Source organism: Propithecus coquereli, unplaced genomic scaffold (assembly GCF_000956105.1).
Source record: "Propithecus coquereli isolate 6110/MARCELLA unplaced genomic scaffold, Pcoq_1.0 Scaffold324, whole genome shotgun sequence".
Classification (NCBI taxonomy): Eukaryota; Metazoa; Chordata; class Mammalia; order Primates; family Indriidae; genus Propithecus; species Propithecus coquereli.
This window is the reverse complement of record NW_012148886.1, coordinates 819,202-840,824: the sequence shown is the minus strand read 5'-3', so window position 1 is coordinate 840,824 and position 21,623 is coordinate 819,202. Positions and strand designations below refer to the sequence as shown.

At 37.0% G+C, this 21,623-nt stretch overlaps 1 protein-coding gene across 1 annotated transcript in view; it reads left to right on the top strand.

The window, feature by feature from the left end:
* ADGRB3 (adhesion G protein-coupled receptor B3) overlaps positions 1-21,623 on the top strand; it is an 871,792-nt gene that overhangs the window by 408,801 nt on the left and 441,368 nt on the right. The window contains 2 exon segments of the mRNA XM_012650418.1: positions 13,185-13,253; positions 17,599-17,707. Coding sequence (XP_012505872.1) covers positions 13,185-13,253; positions 17,599-17,707 — 178 coding nt within the window.

The following is a 21,623-nucleotide window of genomic DNA, read 5'->3' as shown; positions in this document are numbered from 1 at the left end:
GTTTCACAAAAAATAAGAAAACTTCTATGGACATCCATTGCATAGACAGAGAAAGAGAGAGGGATGGGAGGGAGGGGGGAGAGAGAGAGAAAGAGAGAAAGAGAGAGAAGGAAGGGATTAGAGAGTGATCGGAGTGAAATGTGTTCATTTACTTTGTTTTAACTAGTAGAGAAAAAATCGTACTGAATCTCATTCTATCAATGGAGGATTGAGTTTGTACTGCTCACACCAGAAACTATAGGACTTGACAAAGTTGAACCAGACACTTGTGAGTTCAAATTCCAGCTTTATTCAGTCACTGTCTTGGTATCTTCAGCCATATTACTTAATCTTTCTCTACCTTACTTCTTTATTTCTAAAAAAAAGAAGTAAAGAAATAAAGAAAAGATAATAGTACAGTCAATTCTCATTACTTGTGGTAGTTATAGTCTATAAAACTACAGCAAACACTGAATTAACAAATAATAGAACCATTTGCTCCTAGGGGAAATGCAGGATTAGGTTCCTCTGAGAATCTGGTCATAACATTTTCATCAACTGATCAGAATGACCTTGTGTTATATGTGTTGCTGTTAAAAAACACCTTATGTAATGTATATTGTTGATATACTAACATTAAACTCACAACTAACATTATACCTCACGCCTGAACAAAGTTTATCTGACATATTTTCTACGAAAGGCACATCACACCTTTCTTGTGCTTAAGATCACTAGATATCCCTTCAGCACTATTCTGGGGCCATTTTAAACTGTGAAATCACCAACAAAAAGCACAAAAAATACGGAAATCTCAGCATTACATAGACCACAGAAAGGACACTTATTTATGGCATGAGGGCTGAGACAAAAAGGCAGAGCGTTGCCGTGTTAGACCTCAGCTGGAAACATGCACGTTGGGCAGCTCAACATTTTCACCACTCTACACACTTCCAAAATTGGCCATTATTGCATGGTGAGTTTTGGTTTTGAGATTACAAATACATTTTAGCAAGTAGGTGAATTCAGAAATACAGAATCTATGCATAATAAAGATCTACTACATCTATTTGTCATATTTATTGTGAAATTAAGAAATAATGCAGGTTAAGTACTTAATGATCCACACATAATGTGTTAATTAACTGGCACAGGCAGACGTGGTGGCTGATGCCTGTAATCCCAACACTTTGGGAGGCTGAAGCAGGAGGATCACTTGAGGCCAGGAGTTCGAGACCAGCCTGGGCAATATAGCAGATCCTGTCTCTACAAAAAATAAAAAATTAGCAGGGCATGGTGATTGTACCTGACTGTAGTTTCAGCTAATTGGGAGGCTGAGGCAGGAGGATCTCTCAAGCCCAGGAGTTTGAGGTTGCTGTGAGCTGTGATGACACCACTGCACTCTGACCCTGGCAACAGAACGAGACCCTGTCTCAAATAAACAAACAAACAAAAAAACAATTAACTGGCACACAGTAGGTTCTAAATAGTGTTATTATTGCTAGTATTATAATTCTTAACATAAAAGTAAAGGATGGGCCTTGTTCACAAGTTGCTTGCAATATCATTGAAGGAAAAAAACTTATGAATGAGGCTAGACTGGAGAGATAAATACAGTATGTCTTACTTCTAGGAATTCTAGAAATACAGAGGTCTGAACTGTAGCAGTAAGTAAATAATTCACAGGAGAGTTAGGACTTGAGATAGAATTTGGAGAAGCAATTTTGGCAGAGAAACACTCAACAATCATCAAACTGCATAATCAAAAGCATAGAAATGGTATAAGCATAGCATGTTTAGGAAACCAAGTCTTGTGGAAAATGAGATGTATATTGAAAAATGCAGATTATGAAGAGAAGGGTGGGGGCGGTTAAGGCCAAAGAGAAGAGTTTAGACTTGATTCTTTGTAAACAAAGTTACTAAGTATAAGTGTTACTTTTAAAAAGATTGTTTGCAGAGGTAAATAACATGGACTAGTGAGTAAAGGGAGAATGGTGGGGGGACCCAGGGAGATGCTATGGTAGTGACCTAGAGGTGACAAAAGAAGATGACCTGTCTTAGTGCCAGTGGGTCAGAGAAGAGGGAAGAGGTACTCTTAATGGAATAAAAGTTAGGCCTTTGAGGCAGTTTAGATTTGGGGGATGAAGAAGGAAAATACTGGAAAGAATACACTCATGGAAGTGTCCACAGAGACTCACAGTGTGCTGTGCTCCTCAGACTCATCTGCATGCAAGGACCATTCTCTCCTCAGGCATCTTCCTGCTCTCTGACCACAGATCTGTTGGTCTAATTCAGTGTTTTTCAAATGATTTTGACCATAACCCACTGTAACACACACAGCTTACATTAATAAATAAAACCAGTTTTACAAAATAATATTTCCTTTACTATGTGTAATGCACTCTGGTATTTTCTATTCTCCTCTATTTCATTAAGAAAAGTTGATCATGACCTTCAAATAGGTCATTACTCAATGCTGGAAAAGCACTTGTTTATCTGACACATTCCATAGATTTGAGAAATTTATTTCCCAATGGTTGAAATTGAATAGGAAGCTCTTACCTGAGCATTTCAATTTCTTTCTTAAATGCAGACTATATTCTATATAAATGTTTCAGAGATAGGTGATCAAGGAATTAAACTGAAAACAGAGATAGTGATTTCAGCTAAGTCAAGCAACTACTATCTTAAAACACTGGGTGAGCAAGCACGGATATGCACCATGGGTTATTCCCATCAATAGTTTAGGTCACTTGATGAGAACCCTGGAATGTTATTTCTCTTGTTGTTTCAGTGCCAGCTACTTTTTTCTTTTTCATATTAAAGAATATTAATAAGTGTGGAAGCAACTATTAAACTGATAATATAATACCATCATACCATGATAAGCCTCATCTGTACAGGTAGTCTAATTTTCTTGATGAAGTAAGATTGGTCTTTTCTAGTTTGAAATTATAGTACAAATCTTGTATTCAAGACACAACTGACACCTTGAGATCCTCTATTCGAAGAGCACTGTGCAACCAGAAAGGTTAATAATTTTCTCAAACATGAGCAAGGAAGATAGGGAAGTGGGAAGTAAGGGAGTAGAGTGCTTGTTCTACATGTAGTATCCTGAACTTTAGGACATGGCTTTGCCACTTGTTACCTCTGCAACCTGAGAAAAGTTACTCTATCTCTTCTATCTCTATGTGCCTCAATTCTCTCTTCCACAATATGAGATAAGAGTACCCACCTCATAGGGTTGATGTGAGGGTTCAATTTTCCACATCAAATACTTACATAGTACTTGGCACATAGCAGAGCTCAAGAAATGTGGCTACTATTACCATCCAACAAGGTGAGCTTCTGATGGGACAAAAATTTACAGTATTTGGATAGGTAGCTACTGCCAATTCAGATGTGTATTTGATATCGCTCCTGCCTAGGTCAGAATTTCTCATGGCACCACCTAAGGAAGTGAAGGTACTGCTTTTTTTTTTTTTTTTTTCACTTGTTATGGAAGAGAAGGTCAGGGAATGTGTCACAAAAAATGGGGACGGAAAGGAAATATATGTCTTTAAGGTCAACACTGCAGGGCCATTTTAGAATTAGCAAGTAGATGAGAAGAATTGCTTAAATCCATAACCAGAATTCCTGGCTCAGTGGAAAATAATTTGAGTATAGGACTGTAACTCCCAGCTGACCATCACTCCAAGTCATAAACAATTACTATTTTCAATGTTTAACAGATATTCCTGCAGAATATCCCATTATTTCCTTCAGAGTCAAGAAAATATTGGGATTTGTATTAGCAAAATGCATAGGTGGTTTTCTGTTGTGATTCCATTTATTATCAAAGATTTTTCTGTTCTAAAAAATTGATATTGGAGAATGTATTAGTTTGCTAGGGCTGCCATAGCAAGTACCACAGACTGAGTGGCTTGACGACAGAAATTTATTATCTCACAATTCTGGAGACTAGAAGTGCAAGATCAAGGTTGTGGCAGGTTCAGTTTCTACCTGAGGCTTCTCTCTTTGACTTGCAAATGGTCACCTTCTCTCTGGGTCTTTACATGGTCTTTTTTTCTGTGCACGCACATCCCTGGTGTCTCTCTGTGAGTTCTAATCTCCTCTTCTTTTTTCTTTTCGTTCCTTTCTTCCTTCTTCTTCTTCTTTTTTTTTTTTTTTTTTGTTTTGTTTTGTTTTTGAGACAGAGTCTCTCTGTGTTGCTTGGACTATCAGGCTAGAGTGCATCATAGCTCACTGCAACCTCAGACTTCCGGGATCAAGCAATCCTCCTACCTAGGCCTTCCAAAGTGCTGGGATTACAGGCATGTGCCACAGCACCCAGCCTAATCTCCTCTTTTTTTTTTTTTTTTTTTTGTTTTTGAGACAGAGTCTCTCTGTGTTGCTTGGACTATCAGACTAGAGTGCATCATAGCTCACTGAAACCTCAGACTTCCGGGGTCAAGCAATCCTCCTACCTAGGCCTTCCAAAGTGCTGGGATTACAGGCATGTGCCACAGCACTATGCCCGGCTAATTTTTTTTATATATTTTTAGTTGTACGATTAATTTCTTTCTATTTTTAGTAGAGACGGGGTCTCGCTCTTGCTCAGGCTGGTCTCGAACTCCTGAGATCAAACAATCCTCCCGCCTCGGCCTCCCAGGGTGCTAGGATTACAGGCGTGAGCCACCATGCCCAGCCTAATCTCCTCTTTTTAGAGGGACACCAGTCAGATTGGATTAGGGCCCACCCTAATGCCCCCTTTTTAACTTAATTTCCTTTTTAACAGCTCTATCTCCAGTCACATCTAAGCTACTGGGAGTTGGGGCTTCAACGTATAGATTTGTGGGAGGGGAGGCTACAGTTCAGCCCATGGTAGGGAATCCCGAAGGACTGTGAGAATTTTCCTTTATTGAGGAGGTATGTGCCAGGCATCTTGCTTCAAGACAGAACCTACTGTGACAGCTGCCTGCAGTGTCACAAGGAGGTAAACCTGTGATATGTGCATGTTTCTTTCACATAGTGACCCTTAGGTCTATCAGCCAAGCCTGCCCAAACTTGAGAGACCAGTCCTTATCTCATTCCTCAATTAAGAAGTACACCGAGTTATGATGTTTTTTTAACATTGGCTGCTCTACCAGGATACTTCTGGGGGAATAATCATATTTAATCATGTTAGTATCACTAACTTTTTTACCTTTCATTTTTAAGTGAGACCTGGAAAGCAGCACTGAGCTCATGCCCCAAAGCACTGAAGATTGGACGGCTTATTCTTTCCACTTAGCCTCATCCCATCTATTATACCTCAAAGCAGACTCATTCTGCTACCACTTGCTGGAGTCCTTGATCCTAAAGTCAGCATAAAGACACTGGTAGCATTATGTAAAAAAAATTGTCCATCTGAGCTATTCTGAAACTGTACAGGTCAAACTCTGTTACATCATAGCAGAAAAATGATATTATTATGAAAGACAGCCAGTGATTCCTGGAACAATGTTCTTATGTAGTTTTCAAAATGAGTCAGAGCTAAAAGAAGAATTAAAAAACAAGATGCCCTTAAAGACTCTGTTTTCCCCCTACACTAGTGACTATTAGGGGAGATTAGTTTCGATTATCTGTTCTCACAGTCCTTTAGGTCTGGCAGATTGCAGTGGTCAAGCAGGGACAGTCCAGCTCTGCTGTCAGAGGCCCTCTGACCACAGCTAGCTACCAGGTCAGGTCATCTAGCCTGTTGCAGATTCCACTCCTGACCTGGACACCCTAGTCCTTCATATGAGCTCCTGCCTTTTGTCTCCTGGTTTTGCAGTGACTAAGCTTCTTATCTCTGAATCATATGGTTCCTCTTGGTCCCTGAAACCTGCTACGAGAACCTTGTATTATAATTTCGTGCCTTCCTGAATCCTTGAGAGATTTCAATTGCCAGTGGCTAGTTGATATGGCACTTTAGATGTTCTGGATAAAAGGTCTCTTGATCCTTTTGCTTATTCACTTGCTACAAACATGTAGTTATAGTATTCTTTAGGGATTGTTTAGTTTTAAGAAAAACAGATACATTAGAGCCAACTGAAGATAATTGGTATAATAAGGTTGCTCTTACTCAACTTCATTTTTGTATACTTCCTTGAATAGGAGACTGAGAAGTAGAGTCACAATCATATCACAGGGAATGTGTGATCCATGCTGTAATGTGTGATCCATGCTTTAGAGGTGTGTTTGTGGTTTTATATATCACGAATGCAAAAGTCATCAGCCAAGTGCATTAAAGCTAAAAAAAAAAATGGGACTTGCTGCACTATATCTTGAACATTCTTTGGATTTTCACTTAATTAAAGGAATAGTCTATCTCCTCTGGATTAATCTCAGCAAGGAGAGTCTTCTTTGGAATTTATATTATTCTGTCACCTGTTTCCTACTTCTCTTACCTCCTCATTTCTCTTACTTATTCCTCTTCCTATTGAGTTTATTTTCAGTGTTTTGACCTTGACTTCATTCCATTCAACTCTATTCCTGGCAATATTATTTTCTTAATCTCAAAAGGCTCCAGTTTTTGACTAGGACTAATTATTTAAAAGTTTTCTCCCTTTTGAGCTTCAGGCTTGTAGTTAAACCTGCCCCCCTGGGCCTCTTCTCTTAGCCATATTGTATCCTTGTGTTTAACTTGAACAAAACTAAGCTCAGTGTGTCTCTTCTCAACATTGCTATGTCTTGTGTGGTATTCGCAAGGTGCTGATGACCAACTGCCTCATCATCATAAACTGCCAGAGCTAGGAACCCAATACTGATCCTTCATTCTACCTTTCCCCTCCCATGCAATCTGTAATCACATCATGTTGCTTCCCTAAACCAAACTACCATCATCTCTGGCCTCCATAATTTAAAAAAACTAATTTTTCTGTTTTTACTCTTATTCTTGTGCACTTTATTTCCCACACTCAGCAGCCAAAGCTAGACTTCTATTTTTAATGAAACTCATGTCATATAACCATCGTGGGATTGAAGCCCCACTTTATCTGACCCATATCTGTCTTTTTCACCCTGTGTGAATATTCTCCCCCTCTACCCCACCCATCCTTCTATTCAAGACCAATCCTGTTATACTGTTTTTCTTGCTGTTTCTCAAACTTGTCCAGACTGTCCTTTACCCAGGGAATTTGTGCTTTCTCTTCCTATTTTTTATTTTTGGAACTCTCTTCTTCCCATGGCTGTCTCCTCATCATTCCAGCCTCAGCTCAAATATTGCCTCCTTAGAAGGATCTTTCCTGCTGGCCATCTAATCTAAACTCTCTCTCTCTCAGTCACATGCATACACATTACCCTGACCCAGTCTATTTCTATAACCTATTTTATTTTTGTGTCACTATCTTAGTCCATTTGTTATGCTATAACGAAATATGTGAGACTGGTTAATTTATAATGAATAAAAATTTACTTATTTTCTCACAGTTCTGGAGGCTATAAAGTCCAAGATCAAGGCACTGGCAAGTTCAGTTGTCTAGTGAGGGCTGCTTTCTGCTCCCAAGATGGCGCCTTCTTGCTGCATCCTCCAAGAGGAGAGAAACACTGCATCTCCCATTGTGGAAGGCAGAGGGGTATGCTAGCCAAACTCTGCAGGAAGCCTCTTTTATAAGGGCCTTCATCTCATTCCCTAGGGAGGAGTTCTCATGGCCTAATCACCTCTTAAAGGCCCCATCTCTTAATATAATAGCATTGCATTGGCAACACCTGAATTTTGGAGGTAACACATTCAAACCATTGCAGTTACCATCTCAAATCAGCTTTTTAACTTTATTTATTTATTTATTTATTGACTCTTTTCACCCACTAGAGTGTAAATTTCTTGAGGGCAGGAACCTTCCTGTTTTGCTCACTGTTATATTTTCAGCACTTAGGACAGTGCCAGATATAGATAAGGCGTTCAATAACTACTACTTGAATAGAGAAATACATTTCTGCTTTTTAAGTATTTTCCATGTTTTCCTCACCTTTCCATTCCCACATCTAATGCTCTCCTTTAGGCCTTCCTAATCGCTACTTTGAGCTATTGATAAAGCTTTCCTAGTGAGGTTCTTTTCTCCGTTCTTCTTCCTTGCCAAAACCCCCTTCATTTTGCTGCTGGGTTATGTGTTTATAACTCTCCTTATGCCGTTCTTTTACTGAACAAAACAGCACATACACTACCAAGTGCACTTTGCCAGGTACAGGGTAGGGGTAGTGATGCACAGGCAGGGTTCCCTGTGTTTGGCAAAGAATGAGCTGGGTTTGTGAAAGAGGAGGCCCTTTCCATGACGGTTGCTGCATGTGAATCTAAGGATGAAAGTTGAACATTCACAGCTGCTTCTTGTGGTCCTGCAGCTTCTCAAAAGTATGTATCTATGCTCAAGGGTGACCCTGAGACTTCAAATGCTGTTGAAAATAAGAAGACTTTGATCCCAGATTTACTCAAGATAACCAGTCTTCTTATCTGTAAACATAAGTGCCGTATCTTGTTCCCTGTACACATTGAGAGCTCTGGTGGCATTGAAGGTGTCACTAGTGAAGGAGGGTGTGGAATTGGAAAGGGGGCAGCAAATGAGGTGGAAACCACTTATTGTTTTTGTGATTTTTTTTTTTTAAGTTCCATCAGTGCCTAGCCTACTGCCTTATACACAATAGGCATGCAGCCCATCAACTTTAAATATTTGAGTGTTTACATGCTATTGTGACTGCATACTGGGGACACAAGAGTGAACAAAATAGAAATAATACCAATTAGATAGTAACCTGGTGGGGAAAAAGCCCTAAATCAATCATCATACAAATAAATCAAGATTTTAAAATATGATCTACTTCAAAAGAAGGTTACACAGCACAAGGAGAGAAAAAGAAAATATGCAGATCCTGTACACTTAGTGGAAGGGTGAGCTAATAAGGCCTTTTTGGAGAAAAGTGCATATAAATCTGGACATGAAGGATAAGAAAGGGTTATCTGAGTAAAGAAGGGAAGCATAGCAGTCCAAGAAAGGGAACAGCATGAATGCAGGTCTATAGGCAGGGCAGAAATGAATTTGGGATGCACAAAGCAGTCTGATGAACCTGTAGTATGTAGAGTCTGGGACAGAATAGCATAAGATAAAGTTGGAGAGACAGGAAGAGGCTAGACCGTGCATGGCCTTGCAGCCATGATGTGATCTCTAGATTGAAGACCCATGATCTATCCTATGCTACGCATTCTTATCCTAATGGCTTATCCCTGCTTCCTTATTTAGCCTTTAAGATTCTCATGGTTCCCTCTATATTTCTACTCAGGTCCACCGTGATTCTTTCAAACCGTCAGATCTCCATTACTAAATCATGCCCCTTCCGGCCTGTCTTTGTCCCTTGCTGTGCAAGACTTTGCCACTGGTTAGGATGGAGGAGAGCACATGTTCTGTGGCCCAGATAGCTCAAATCGCTAGTCTAATCGACAGCTCTATTTCCGTGAGGAATTCTCCAAAAGCTAAACACTGAGACATACTTTGGGGTATATATATATAAAATTATATATAATCCTCAAGAAATCCGCCAGAGGGAAGCCTATCAGAAGTAAAACAATTATTTACTGCTTTCTACAAAATAAAACGTCCTTTTTGTCCTACATTGCCAAGTCTAGGACCTGTACTTTGAATGTCGCAGAAGCGTTGTGCCTCTCTTTATAACATACCTTCACTACACTGATTTTCATAACACTTCCTGTGAAGAAAAAACAAAGAGGCATGCCTCTTTGACCTTTGTGTCCCATAACTATTTGGCACAGTAGTTCTCACATAATAGGTGACTAATAATAACTACATAGAAAACTTCTCCTAGCACAATGCATTCTTAGAAAGGAGAGGTTCCTGCTGAACAAATTACAGGCCCTGGAGTTAGTGGTGAATCAGTCCTGCATTGCACATATTGCTGAGAGAGGAAGAGACATTAAAAGGGGATAGGAGAGAGTATCGCTTGTTGTAAAATTCTGTATCAGCATTATAGTTGCATATTTACCATAATGTGGCTATGAATACAAATCAGGCACCCAGTCATAAAAAAATACATAACATAAAGGGAATAAAATCATAAAGCCTTCATATATCAAGCACTTACCATGCATCAGGTACTGTGTTAAGAATTAGCTACAAACTTCACAACAGCTCTTCTGGGTAGCTACTATTATTCCTGTTTTATAGATTAGAGACATAAGGCATGGGTAGACATTTGGCTAGAATCACATAGTTAATAATTGATGGAGAAAAATTTAAACCTAGTCTGCCTAATTCAAGCTCCAAACAGCTCAGACTCTGCCAAGAGCACTCAATTTTCAAAGAAGCCTAGGTCAAGAGGCTGGTTAAACATCCCCCTCCAAAAACCTACTGTCTGATGCATTTAAGAGACTGAGATAAGTGATCTGATCCATAAATCATCAAACGAGACATATTATCACCTTTAGCAGAGTTCTTAAGGAACTCTAGCAAGTTGTAGCTCTGCTACTGTGGAAGCAACTTCATACTTTGTTCAAAAATTCAGTCAAGTGGCCTGAAATGTAATGAATTTCTTTTTCAAAATGTTGTTCAGTTTGCTTCTGTTCTATTAAGCAGATCATTTAACAAATGTCAAAGTGAATTTATATATATATAGGTTATATATTATAATATATTATTTTATATATTTATATATTAACATATATTTTTTAATGCATACGAGACAAGTTAAATCAAAGTCGGCTCAAAGAAAGGGTGGTGAGTCTTGTTAGAAAACCCAGAGTGTACTGACTTTGTAACTTCTTTATTTCCCCTAGTTTAGGACTTTGTGAAATATCTGCTATGGGCAAGGCATTTTATGTGCTGAGGATACACTGATGAACAAAAAAGACTCAGTCTCCCCATAAATGCCCCCTCCACAGCCTCAGCTCACTTGCCCCTACATGGACCGTGTTAGTCAGGGACTACTGATTATTCCAAGATCTCTTCAACAATGAAATAATAAAGTCCCATTTATTGGCCTTGGAGAATAGTACAAAGTGTTTCTTATACTCCATGTTTGGTTAGTTCAACATACATTTTAATAATTTGCATTTTTTTAATACATGCTTTTTGGTGATTTTAAAAAATTGAATTCTGAATTTATTATTTTCATTGAGGAATTGTGTGTATGCAATGGCCTTCACGTACAACAGGGAGTCACTGACCCACTGTCAGTAAAACAAGCTTTGTGAAATGTTTTCTCAGAAATGGAGAAACAGTTACGTACATTGTTTCCCATTTTCTTGGTGTCTCTTGTTAGCAGCAGCGTGCGTTTTGTCCGAAAGCTGGCAGGGGTTAGGATGCAGACCGAGGTCATGGACCTGAGCAGAGCTAACTGGTATGTGCAGGGATAAAACCTGCAACTCTTGCCTCATTAGCACCACGTCCCCTACTGAGTTAACCAGCCATACGCAATTGAAGAACTCTGAAGGTTAATTCTTTCTGCCCATAGGTAGAGTTACAGCTCAATGGACTAAGCCTTTAAAATGTTAACTCTCCAAGCAGGAAATTTTAAGGGGAAAAATGACTGGTAGTACCACAAGGTTAAACAAATTTGAAAACAGATCTAAAACAGACTTGGAGTTTTTTCAAGAGTTGCATAAAATATTTTGCAACTTTTATAGAGGTTATGACTCTAACCATGTTTCAACCATGTGATTGCCAGGAACTATTAAAATAAATAGCACAAATAGGGCAATTAAATATAGATACTAACAGCTTCAAACCACAAGAGAAGAGGAAATGAAGCAGCTTTGTTTTTCATCTAAAAACACCCAGGTGAATTTATTTGAAATTAACACAAATACCTGTTTTGAGAAGCTAGATACGGAAGAAGACAGATGAGACTAACAAATTATGATTATTTCTGCCCTCAAGGGAGTCCTGGTCTAAGCTAATGTATCAGTATGAAACAGTGCCCCTGCTAAATTACATACAAACCAGTTAGAAGAGATGGATTCTGAGGTCTCAGCCAAGCAACCACTATCTGGGCAGCTTAAGACAAATGTCATGCCTCCACTTTACTCTTCTTAGGTCTCCTGTGATCCCAAGTCACTGCTCGTCTTCAATAGGCACCCTAATTTTCCTCTCCTGGCTCTTGTGTTTTTTTTTATTTATTTTTTTATTTCCTTGTGTTATGGGAGTACAGATGATTAGGTTACATATGATGCCCTTACCCTCCCTCCCCCCCAAGTCCGAGCTTCAAGTGTGTCCATTCCCCCGGAGGTACGCATCGCACTCATTGTTTGTGGCTCTTGTGTTTTGATGGCACAATGTAGTAGGAGAGGACAGAAAAGTCTCTTTCTGATAAAAAATCCTTCATGTGTGAAATGAGAACTAACCAAGCTGAACTGAACAGGGCCCTGCTCTTTGTCACTGTGTCCATGGTGAATGAAAAATGAACATCACAATGTGCCTGTCTGCATATAAAGGGAAAACCGAAAAATCATTTGGGTACTGGTAGGAGAATATAAAGCCAATAGGTCTTTGGCAATTAGGTGTGCGGATGATGGCTGGATTTGGAACTTTAATAGTAGGACCATGTTACCTGTCTATTCATTTCTCCATGTTGACTTGTTGGCAAAGGGCAAAGGAGTAAAGAGTAATAATTTGAAAATAACTAAAATGTATTTAGTACTTATCATAAGCTATATGTCAGGAACTTAGTAAATTTGGTTTAATATTTGCAATAGGTTGTTGTAAAAGTACAATAGCCAGGAGGGGCAGTCAGGATCCCAACTGAGAGAGCCTGTTTTGCCTCAGCTTTGCCATAGTCCGTGATCTTGCTGCAATGTCTTTGAAACTACAGCGTAAGTAGCGCCCACAGATCACAGTTAACAGGATAACTTGTAATAAGACAAATACAGGTGACTTTTGTTACAGGAGTGATGAAACTTATTAGTACCGAATAATTATACAATGACATTACAGAGTAGAATATAGAGACTATATTGAACAAATAATTCTGAGTAAAAATGTTTTACCTATCCTGAAGTCTGAGGGTGTAGAAATGAAATTACATAAAAATCCTAAAGTTATGGTGTTGAAAAAGAGTCCTCAGATCTTCTAGAATGACATATGAGGGCCATAAAGCAATATTGCAATGTTTACGCATTTACCACATAGTCTACACAAATGGATGTTGTTGAAAACTATATTCTCTTATGTAATGTTAAATCTTTTATCTAATTTAATTTACAGAACTTCTTTCAAATAGTTAGCAACCTTCTAGATGAAGAAAACAAAGAAAAATGGGAAGATGCACAACAGGTAAGGTTGGGGTTATTTCAGAACTCACAATAAAGTTGGCTAAATAAAGGGCAAGACATATGTTAAGAAATTAACGGCCTGCTATTTTAAAAATATAAAAGGGGATTTTAAAAAGGCAGTCTAGGTTTCATTCCAGTAATTTTAGAGAAAACAAATTATCTTTTTTCATATCAGTCTAGGGAAGGAATAATGTTTACGCATGTGAAAAACAACTGAGCAAGTTTAAGTAATTTAAAACTTTAAGGAATTAATACATACTAACTACATGCCTTATGGATTCATTCCTTTCCTGTCTACAGACTGGGAAAAACAGCAAATCTAAAAGCACATATCTCGAATGAAGCTGTGGGGTATTGACCAGTGAAATCATTTGCATTTACTACAATGCTACATGTAATCTGGATCATATCTACAGATGTGCATTTTTATTCAAAGCGAAGAATTGTAAAAATGGGCCCTCATAAAAAAAGTTTTCTGATACTTTGTTCTCTTTGTTTTATGCCTCATCGGTGTAGTAGATGGCCTTATTGCTTTAGTGATTGTTTTTAAATGCCTTGCATTTTTATTTATGCTATACTAACTGACATATAGTTAGTAACTTTTTTGGCGGGGGGAATTACAGGAAAAGTGGGTTAGAGGTCAAGAAAGGGAGAATAATCATGTTTTTAAAAAAAACCTATGGAAATTTAATTTAACTAAATGTTAAACTTCTGTTAGTTTTCTACCTGACCCTTGTTAAAAATCCCAAGAGAATGAGGCAATCTTGAAAAAAAGAATTAATATTTACTGAGGTTCAGGTGAACTATCTATCCTTTTTTTCCCTTTGTGATCATATTCTTGGCCTTCAGGAGTAAAGTGTGCCCTTTATTCCTATTATGAAAGGAACTCTAAAAACAGTCCGGTGTGGGCCTACCTCATTATCGGGTTCAAATTCTGTGCTTCTGGCCATAGCAAGAAAAAACATCACCCCTTAGTTTAAGACCCTGAGTCTATTTTTTTCTACAAGTTTGAATTATATACTATATTTGTCCTTGGCTCTCTTCTAGAGGACAGCCTCAGTCACTCACTGTAAGAAAATGGTGCCTTTCCTTAGAATACAGCTGCAGAGGCTAAACACATCTTTCTAGAATGCAGGAGACTATTAATTATGGATATATTTAGAGCAAATGTATAATACCCTATTTAAAACAAGACTGCAATTCATCAAATGGCGTTATTTACTGCGAGATTCCCAACTTTTACAAATAATGAATGGTGGCAGAACTTCTTGTCAATGGAAAATCCTGCATCTGTCATCCATCTATTTACTTGCAATTTTGAGTTAGCTATAGTCTTATGTTTAAAATATTTTTTCAAGAGTAATGATCCTTAATGCTATTTTTAAAATAACTATTCGAAATTTGAAAAATATATTTTGTAGCTTTTACTAAAAGGCAGTGTCATAATTTCAGCCATGTGGTAAATGGGTCTCCAAGTTTGTGGCACAAAGGGTGGACTTCTTGGAAATAAGGGCTATTTAAAATCTACCAAAGATAATCCTGTGAGTCCCCTTATCTTATTTTAGAAGAATAGCTCAACAAAAGCAAACATAAATTCTGTGTGAATTTGAAAACTCACTGAATAAAATAGTGACTATTGACGTCAGAAGTTTTCTGCAAGCAAAAATGTTTACTGTTGAATAAAAAGAGTCATTTCAGAATTTGTTAGTTACCCATAAGCCCCAGTTATGAAGAATAAAAGTGTGTTTAGATAAAACATCCTACTAAAAAAGTAGTATACTGAAGTAAAAAAAAAAATTCTACACTTTATATAGCACTATTTTACATACTACCACCATGGTTAGAGTTGACAAGTCCAAATCAGTCACTCAGACAAACCATGTTAGTCGTGTGTTCTGTATTTTTTTGTTATATTAAATATTCATGTGTCTATTAGAGCAGGAGGGAGTAAACTACAGCCAGTGAATCAAATCCAGCCTGATGCCTTTTTGTTAATAATATTTTGGAATATAACCACACCCATTCATGTACGGCGTGGTTATATTATCTGTGGCTGCTTTGGTGCAATAAGGACAGAGAGAGATCCCCTGTTCTACAGAGCCTCAAATATTTACTGTTTACAAACAGAAAAAGTTTACCAACCCCGTTCTATAACATTTGACTACTGTTGGAAAAATATAATTAAAAACAAAATCCTCCACCATCCTAAAAAACCTGTCCACAAAGGTGGAAAAGAAAGAAAACACTTTCATTATTGACTAAACTTTAAACTAGAATGCAATGTGTATTATAGAAAATCCACTAAGAGCTTTGCAAAGACAGAAAGAAACCTTACCCTTCTAGGTAGCCAAATAGATATACTCTGTCTCATGTGTTTCTTCAAGAGAACCTTGACAGTACTGTTTGTCACACCTGGTTCATCCTAAATTCACTTGGTAATTAGGGGTGACCATATTATTTGTCAATTGCCTTTATTCAAAGGACAAATAATCTCCTTATATCTTTATAACCGGAGATAATTTTGCAACTTGAAGCAGGGCTTAAGTGACTGCTGAATTTAGGCTCCTACCCTTCCACAGAACCTGAGAGAGCAGCGCTGTCTTCCTTCATGTTTACCTTTCAAAGAGAGACATTCCTGGATCTTTCAGCTGGTAGTAGGCTATTTAACTTTTATAGATTTACGTGCATTTGAAAGAGACAGGGAAAGAATTTACAATTACTAGTTTGGCAAAGTATAAATAAATACACTAAGAAAAGGGAGAGAAGAAAAAAATCAGGGAAGAAGGGAAGCTCTTCCTTTATTTTCAAAAGGAAACATTAAGCCTATTATTTTAATTTGCATTTGTCCTCACACTACACATATACACACACGCACCTACCCAAGGATGGAGAAGAAAAATAAGAAATTTTATGCACATTCTTGGAAGGGGGATGATGAACTTTTAGAATTCCTATTTAATGACTGAAAATGTAGGTAAGAAACAGGATTTGTCCCTCAAATCTTTCTGAAATTAAAAAAATTGCAGCTATCTCTGCCATACTTTTCTAAGTATAATACCCATTGTTCATGTCTTCAAGTATATGTTAGTAAATATATTGCAGATACTCGGTGTCTGATTTGTAGATGGGCACAGCCACAAGCCCTTGTGTAAAATGCACACAGTGCCTACTGCCTGCCCTGCTAAACCTATCTTCTTCCTACTCCAGTCCCTTCCAGTTCTTACTGCATGCTTTTCCACTAGTCAGTGTCTCTTCCTCACCAGCCTTTGCAAATACAAAGCAGCTAGAACTCTCTAATTCACTTAATTTTTCATGGCTGGAAGCTGCAGTGGTGCTGAATGGCATCAAGAAATTAACCTAACTTCAGAAGATTTTCTGCTCTAATGTGGCTATATAATGCAGACTGACTTTATAAGCTTTATGGGTTACACATACTAAAATTCCTGTGAACTTTTAAGTGGCCTTCACATTCTACACACTGTGAGCTATTGCCAGAATCAGGTTGTGTTTAAGAAAGCACTCATCCATTTGTTCTTGTACTGTGTGAGGTGTCATGATTTTGGAAAAAATACTTGCCATGGAGGCAGGTAACCCTGTAGGTAGATAGGTAGATAGGTAGGTAAGCAGATGGATGGACGGATAGATGGATAGATAGGTAGATACTACCTCAGTCACCAGGAAAGATAAAATATGGCCTTAGGTATATTGTTTAACCTCCTTGGGCTTCTGCTGCTTCTTGTCTAAAATATGGATGATAGACCCATAGGTTTGTTTTATATTTGTACATGTAAAGTACCCGCACTAAACCTGTTATTGTAATCCTAAAATTATTGCTAATGCTATTCATACAGTGATTATTACAAGTATTAAAAATAAATGTTTCTCTCAAGATATTTATTATTCAATGGATTTGATAGTTTGTAAATATCCTCGTGATGATGATAATAATTGGTTTTTCTTCCTGTGTTGCTCTTATAGGTGCTAAGCTAAATATGTAAAGAGCCCAATTTCAATGTTTGTTTATGCTATATTTAAGAGATGAAAAGAATTCATCAAAAGTAAAGTCATTCTATTTCTGATTAGATAATCCATTAGGTATTTTGAGTTGCCTCAGATTTATGGGGTATTTATCACTGCATCATATCACTTCCAAAGTTCTTGCTGTGTGATACCTGGTATCATTCTCAACTATTAATAAAAATATACAGCCATTGCCAGTAGCAGAAATTTCTTCAAATAAAATAGAGCTCATTGTGACCTCATTATTCAGGTTTTTAAATTCCAGTTATATGTTCCATTATATGTATAGACTTTTTATTCCATCTAACTTTTGCTTATATTTCTAGATTTATCCTGGCTCCATAGAATTAATGCAGGTGATTGAAGATTTTATTCACATTGTTGGAATGGGAATGATGGACTTTCAGAATTCATACCTAATGACTGGAAATGTAGGTAAGAAATAGGATTTTTTCCCAAAATCTTTGTGAAATTAAAAAAAAAAATTGCAAGTATCTGCACCACACATATTCAGGTGTAACACCCATTGTTCATATCTTTAGGTGTATGTGAGTAAATATATTATGGATACTTGGTGTCCGATTTTTAGATGGTGTCCGATTTTAGATTTTTCCAACTACATGTTCATTACATACATATGTACACACATACATATACATGTGTATATATACACATATATATTTGTATTCATCTTCATGCATTTTTGTATGAATGCCTACAGGCCTACTTGGGTATGTCTGTGTATGTATACATAAAGGATAATATATACTTCTTTTTCCATTTGCCAAATGCTCATTGCTGTCCAATCTAATTTTCAATATATATGTACTAGCGATTTTCAAAAAAACTGAGTCTTCATTATCTTCCATGTATTGTTCCTGAGGACACTGAGTTATTTTCTCACTAGGTGTGCTCCAAGCAGGTGTCGGATCTGTATGTTTGGAGAGCATTTCAGAATTCCTTCAGTGGTGGCACTATAATTTTACTGAATACTTTCCAGTACACAGTGGATCTCTCAGGTCCCTCTGTAGCAGATTCTGTAATGTAACAACCATTATATTAATCAAATGACACATTTTTCTTTGTACTTAAAAATTGACAAGGACAAATAAATAGTTTTCTTAATTATACACATTGAATTGATATAGGTTTATGGTTTTCTCATTTCTTTAAAGCTTCCTCTCATGTCAGTGTGATTCAGAAAGATTTTCTTTCATTTGTCATGCTGTAACAGTCTTCACATAAAAACCACTGAACTATAGATAGTAATGTGTTAAATGAATATATTTTACCCCATATTCTTATTCACAGATGTTTAAGCTTTAGTTTTTGAATTAGGAAGAGCCCTTCTTTGGTGGGGGAATTAACTAGGAAGATTCAACATGTACAGAACATAATTTTTGTATGATTAGGCTTTTAGTGGTTCATTTTACACTCGATTTCTTCTGAAGGTCCTGAAGTCCTACAGGGACTCATTTGATCCTCAGCTATCTTCTATCAGGGTGACTGCAGGTTACAATGAGTTATAGCTAACTACTGGTAATATTCTTCAGTTGAAGAAAGTCTATGAAGCGGAGTCCTCAAAAGTCTGGAGACATTTTCATGCCCACATACCCTCTTCATGTAGCACAAGACCCTACCAGTTAGATTGATGTCTTAATGCATCTTCTGAACCAGCTGGAGGGCCCAGATTTCTCCCCAGGGAGGGTATCCAGCAGCTTGTGCCAGTTCTGTAATGGGGTGAGCTATTCCTTCCTGTGAACAATGAAATTAAAAAGAAACCAAAAGTAGTATCTTTGTTGATGGATGAAATCAGAGAAAACCCAAATTAAATGTCTATTATAAAAATAGCTTAGGCGAGGTGTTATGGCTCATGCTTGTAATCCCAGCACTTTGGAAGGCTGAGGCGGGAAAATCCCTGTAGGCCAGCAGTTCAAGAACAGCCTGGGCAACATATCGTGACCTCATCTCTACAAAAAATTAAAAAAAAAAAAAATTGCCAGGCATTGTGGCACGTGCCTGTAGTCCCAACTACTTTGGAAACTGAGCCTGGGACATTGCTTGAGCCCAAGAGTTTGAGGTTACAGTGAGCTGTGATAATGCCACTGCACTCTAGCCTGGGCAACTGGGAGAGAATTTGCCTGGAAAAACAAAGAAAAAAATGGTGGGGCAGAAAAAGGAAAGAAAGTCTGACAAGGTGAGCTATGAGTTTTAGGGCACGTGAAAGGAAGAATCTAGGGAGATTTTGGGGATGCAAAGTCATTAAAGCTGGAATAATTGTCCTAAGGACCATGTGACTTCAGTGGTGGATGGGGAAGGAGTTTTGAAGGGTGCTATGCCAGATTGGAAAATTGGCAAAGCAATTTACAAGTAAAACTGGGATAGAAAAACAAAGAACTATTGTTTTCTTGTCCTTTTTGTAAATGTTAACATCTAATTCTAAAAGTCATTGCTAATTAAAAGTATTATCAGGTCACTACATGGCATTTATTCAGAATGTATTTTGAGAAAAACTATTTTAGAAAGCCAGTCTCAGAGTCTGGTGAATTTAAATTTGGATTTAAAGTAGGTTGTTTCAGAATAACAGAATGTCAAATTCTCTGTAGCACTAGTATTATCTGTTATATAAATCTTATAAATGTCCACAAATTGTGATCATTTATTCATCTGTACCTTTCTTTTGACTTATCAAGATTGTATATTTGAATATTTTATGTATTAATTTTTTGCAATAAGATTATGTTATCTAAGTTTGCCTTCTTCCTTTAATATCATTAAACTTCAAGACTAACTCATTAACTTTAAGCATGACTCAAAGCAGTTTAATGCTGCAAATAAAGTCAATATCCTTCTATATTGGCTTCAGTCTTATATAAGGCCTTTGATCATTTATGTAGCATCAATCATCCATATTAAAAAGTTATGTTCTGTGTATAAAAATCCCAAACATTATTATACTGGATATCCAAAAGATATTTATTGCTGATTTCCTCAAATACTAGCCCAGAGACTGACTTTGTGTGACTCGAGTCACATTGGTGACTCGAACTGAAGGCTATACTCCATAATATTTAGAAGTTTTTCAAAAGTGTATCCACTAGTTTCAAATTAAGTGATATGAATAATAATCACTATTAATACTCTTCATGCTATCCAAGTTGATACTATACATAAAACATAATTATACTGTTTTGTTGATATTTCCAATGTTTTTGAGCAAGAACATGCATAGAGAATATTTTATAGTAGCAAATTGTAAAACATGTGAGTTGGCATTCACTTGTCTTACATCAAAAGTACAAATATTAATTATCCAACATTATGCTCATGATACTGAACACAGACATGTATATAGGAATGCATGGATACATGTGAGAAATGAATAGAGACTACTTAATTAAAAAAGATTTCCTATTCTTTATGGCCATTTTCTTCAGAGTATGTTGGATTAAGACTACTTAAAGAACTCCAAAAGATCATAATGTATTTTAGAGGGATTATAAATTATTTTTTCATAGAGCCTATGTGGATAGCCACTTCACTTTTCTAAACTATAAGATAATAAATTCCCAAAGAAAGAAAGAAAGTCGAATGGCCAAAAATAAATGTCAAAAGGACCATACAATTTATTAAGAGAGTCTCAGAACCTCACTAATAGCTTATTTCAAGTTTTAGTTTTAGCGTTTCTGTTTTCTAGTTACTGGATGAGACAGAATGAGTTGGAAGCAGAGACAGTGCTATTAGAGGCACATATATGGAAAATAGAATAGATGAAATGCTAGAAAGTAAGGAAAAAGAAGAACTGAAGGAAGGCAGCGGAGTCTGGAGTCCATATTGTAGGAATCAATGACTCCTCATGCCTTACTTTTGAGAGTATTACTTGTAAGACTGAAGACAATAATTTATGTTTAAAATCTTGGCTTTGATTCATCAAGGTTAACAGTTTCTATAATCTGATTAAGATGGCAAGAAAAGGGATGATGTATTTTAGAAAGATTTTCTTTAAAAACGGTTCAAATGAAAAGGCTTGAAACTTCTTTTGTCTGAAAAATGTCCCCACCTGTATCAGCTTTTGATAAATGAAATGCTTTTATATGATAAAAAAATCTGTGAACATTTTGGTATATATGTGTGCATGTACATTTTTGTAGCGAGCATGTCCATAGCTTTGATCTATTTCTTCAAAGATTTATGATCTCAAAAATTTAATACAGGTTTGGAAAAAAAATAGTTCTACAAACAAAGATGTTAAGCCAATGCATTTATAAAATAATCAAGCTTCAATAGAATATTTATTTTTCATATTCACACATGCATGTCACATTTAAAATAGACAATGAAAATCAATAAT